This window comes from Tursiops truncatus, chromosome 3 (assembly GCF_011762595.2).
Source record: "Tursiops truncatus isolate mTurTru1 chromosome 3, mTurTru1.mat.Y, whole genome shotgun sequence".
NCBI classification, from domain to species: domain Eukaryota; kingdom Metazoa; phylum Chordata; class Mammalia; order Artiodactyla; family Delphinidae; genus Tursiops; species Tursiops truncatus.
This window is the reverse complement of record NC_047036.1, coordinates 160,996,268-161,000,043: the sequence shown is the minus strand read 5'-3', so window position 1 is coordinate 161,000,043 and position 3,776 is coordinate 160,996,268. Positions and strand designations below refer to the sequence as shown.

General features: G+C 40.5%; 1 protein-coding gene across 1 annotated transcript; it reads right to left on the bottom strand.

Moving 5' to 3' along the window:
- Nucleotides 1–1,321: 1,321 nt before the first annotated feature.
- On the bottom strand, nucleotides 1,322–2,399 carry LOC101319552 (olfactory receptor 7G1-like). The gene is given in 1 exon segment (XM_019930732.2): nucleotides 1,322–2,399. A coding segment is annotated over 1 exon segment (975 nt). The 5' UTR covers nucleotides 2,297–2,399.
- Nucleotides 2,400–3,776: the final 1,377 nt, after the last annotated feature.

Here is a 3,776-nt window from a genome sequence, read left to right as displayed (position 1 = left end):
TGCTGTATAAAAAAGATAAAATTCAAAAAAAAGCCAATGAGAAGATTTCAAAGGAAAAACAATGCCAGAAGATTACCAAACTTTGCCCTGCTTACCTAACAAATATTTATTTTATCATATTATTCACACCAATGGAAAAGGCTGATAAATGTAACAATAAATGAAAACAAATCTAACTGCTGAAGCAAGTGATAAAGTTATGTGAAGACAATAGGATTATAAGAGTTAAGAAGATATGCAAGATATGGAACACAGCAATACTAGTTAAATTTTATTGAAGCATTGTCCTGTTTTTGTCCAGTAATTACACTACATATGATAAGAGTAAGGTTCTCATAGTAATCATTTCCCCTATACCAGGAATTAGATTAAGTAGGTGGCGTATGATCCTGTTCTTAGTGATAAGATTGAAGGTAATACCTTATGGATGATGCCACGGAAATATCCATTATAAATAGTCCCTCAATTAACCTCAGACCCAGGGAAGGTCAGTCAGGGTTTTTTGTTATTTGGGTTTTTTTCCTCTGGGAATCATGTCTAGATATGATACCTGCATCTGTGAAGCCATCTGGGTCCATGAGGGGAATCAGCCCTAGCACGAAGCCACTTCATGGAGGAATGAATGAATCTCTACTTTCCTGCTCCTGCGCAATTTTCTACCTCTGAGATCCTTGTAATGAAGATATCTTTATTGTTTGCACATATTAGACTCAGGATTAATTTCTCTTATTAGGAAGAAAGTCTTCCTCACTGGTCAATTTCAAACATCACACAATCATTTCAAACTACTGAGATAATCTAATCACAAAAAATTGTATACAAAATGAAGCTGAGTGTTCTGGGTGCTAATGTTGCCCCACACATGTACAATTTACCAGTGACCGGTCTCAAGGATTCCTGATCTGGGGTATGAAAGATCAACCACTACGTCCCACAGTAGGCCTAACTCTGGGGTGCCATTCACACGGTGCTACCCATAGAATCGAGCAGAATCTACTTCTGCATGACCACAGACTTCTTTAAATCATTTCCTTGACCTATCCACCTTTTCCCACTTCCCTTGTGCTCAGAACATTCCCCACAAAATTACTATACCATGAACCTCTGCCTCAAATTCAGCTTCCATAGACCTTAACTGAAGAAACTTTTCTTAGAGAATGGAAATCACAGTGCTAAAAAAAAAAAAAAAAAAAAAAAAAGAGCACTTCAGGTTTTAACCCTAAGTTAAAATGCACTTAGCCATCATGGTATCTATTTACCAAAGAACCTACTGATGAAAGAGTCAGGCATTCTAGCTCATCAGTATTCCTTTTACTTTGATTCATTCTAGTGAACCCATCCCAAATCGGATGACACAATCACAGAAAAGAAATACTCTACCAATAAGTTTCCTCAAAACTCCCTTCATGTCTCTGTTCCTCAGGCTGTAGATGAAGGGGTGCATCACAGGAGTGACCACAGTGTACATCAGTGAAGCCACTGCAGTCTTCCTGGAAGAGTCAGTAACTGCCGAACTAATGTACACCCCAAAAGCTGTCCCATAGAAAAAGGAAACAACTGAGAGGTGAGACCCACAGGTAGAAAAAGCTTTCTACTTTCTGCCTGATGAGGGCATTTTCAAAATGGAGGAAACAATTTGAATATAAGAGAAAATGATTCCAGAAAGAGGAACACCAGCAAATATGCCAGCTGCAAAATATACCAGGATGTTACTGATGAGGGTATCAGAACATGCAAGTTTGATGACCTGAACAACTTCACAGAAGAGGGAGATTTCCAGGTCTGTGCAAAAGGACAGTTGCAGCACCATCAGACTCTGGAGCAGGGCATCTGCAAGGCTAATGAACAAGGAGAGTAGAATCAGCTGAACACAGAGGCGGGGGTTCATGCTGACTGTGTATCTTAGTGGGTGACAAATTGCCACATAACGACCGTAGGCCATTATTACTAAAAGGAGAAAAATTTCCCAACAAACAAAAGTCGGAACAAAGCTGATCTGGGTGAGGCAGCCTCTGTAAGTGATGCTCTGATTCTGTGCTTGGATGTTCTCCAGGATCTTTGGGATCGTGGTGGTGCTGAAACAGATGTCAGTAAAGGACAGATTGGAGAGAAAGAAGTACATGGGAGTGTGGAGTTGGAAGTCAGAGATGACAGCCTAGATGATGAGAAGCTTTCCCAGGATGGTGATCACGTACACGAACAGGAACAGTTTGAAGAAAGTGGTCTTCAGTTCTGGATCCTCTGTCAGTCTCACGAGAAGAAATTCTGAAACATCTGTTTGGTTTCTGGGTTCCATACTGTTGATAAACCTGATGGAAAAGATGTGGTCCCTAGTCCAGCAGCAGGAGTATCACCAGAGGCAAACACCTCTGTTTGGGAAGGGAAGTTTGGGAAGGGAAGTAATGGAATGGAGGGATGCTTTCCATATGCTTGTTATTTTGTCATTTTGAAAAAAGACCTGAAGTTAATAAAGCAGTGTGTCAACATTTGTTAATTCTCGAAAGGATCTAGGAATGGTCATTTTAAAAATTACACTATGATGTTCTGATTATTTATAACATTTGGTAACTTTATTAGGAGAAACAGGTAGTCAGGCTGATGAGTCTAACTGGATTGCCCCCTCCTTTCTCAGAGACCTCACAGCCTGGCAACAGAGATAACACAGAGCTGTGTTAAAAACACAGAACTGGAAGATACAGTAAAACTGCCCAAGCCTCCTCCCCGAAACCACTACAGAAATGAAGTTAAATGCCCGCCAAGTTGAAAACAATCACCATGTTTGTAGATGAGCGTGTTCTTTGCCATTGTGGAGAGAGAGTAGGAAACTGACAGCATGAGAGCTCTTTGAGGATTTCAGGAAAGGTACGAGGGAACATGTCAAGATGGGAGACAGGCATGAGGCAAATGAATGCCTTGGTTCTAATCATTTTATGCATGTCCTTTCCTCACAGTTTCCCCTGGATAAACTTGTGGTAAAACACCTGCCCTGATTTCCAAACATTAACAAAGGGACATTTTGCTACCTGGATGACTTCACCGTGCAATGATGGAATCTCTCCTAGAGATGCAATGATGCATCTCTGCTAGATGTTCAGTGATGGAGACTAAAGTTCTATAAGAGGAGAGGGACTGAGTGAAGCTCCAGGCTCCTGGGCAAGAAGGCTTATCTCCAGGAGGAGGTACAGGTGTGCTGTTTCTTTACCGGGGAAATGCTGTTGAGTGCGGTTTTCACAATTTGTAGTCTCTGTACCTTTGGAGGACCAATATCCAAAGCTCCTCATTAGCCAAACAATTTCATCATCACTCTGATGCCAGTGCAGTGCAAATCCTTAAAGGCCAAGAAGATATAATGGAACAATTCAGGGTGGTTGATTCCCTGATGCTATGAAGCCAGGTGTTCATCATTCACTGCTCCACCTCTTTCTGTTCACATGTATTTCACATACAATGCAAATGTGGACAAACCATTCTTCTCTAACTGGACTCTAGTCTTTTTTTAGATACAACCAATGGCATATCTATGCAATCAATGGTATCAGGAAGCCTGGTTATAACTGTAGGTTATGAAGTTATTTATTTATTCATTCATTCATTCATTTCAGCCATATAAGAAGGAATGAAATTCTGACACATTACAACATGGATAAACCCTAAAAACATTATGCTCTGCAAAGTAAGCCAGACAAAAAAGGACAAATATTGTATGATTTCAGTTATAAGGTACATAGAATAGGCAACTTCATAAGGGCAGAAAGTAGACTGGGGGCTACAGGGGA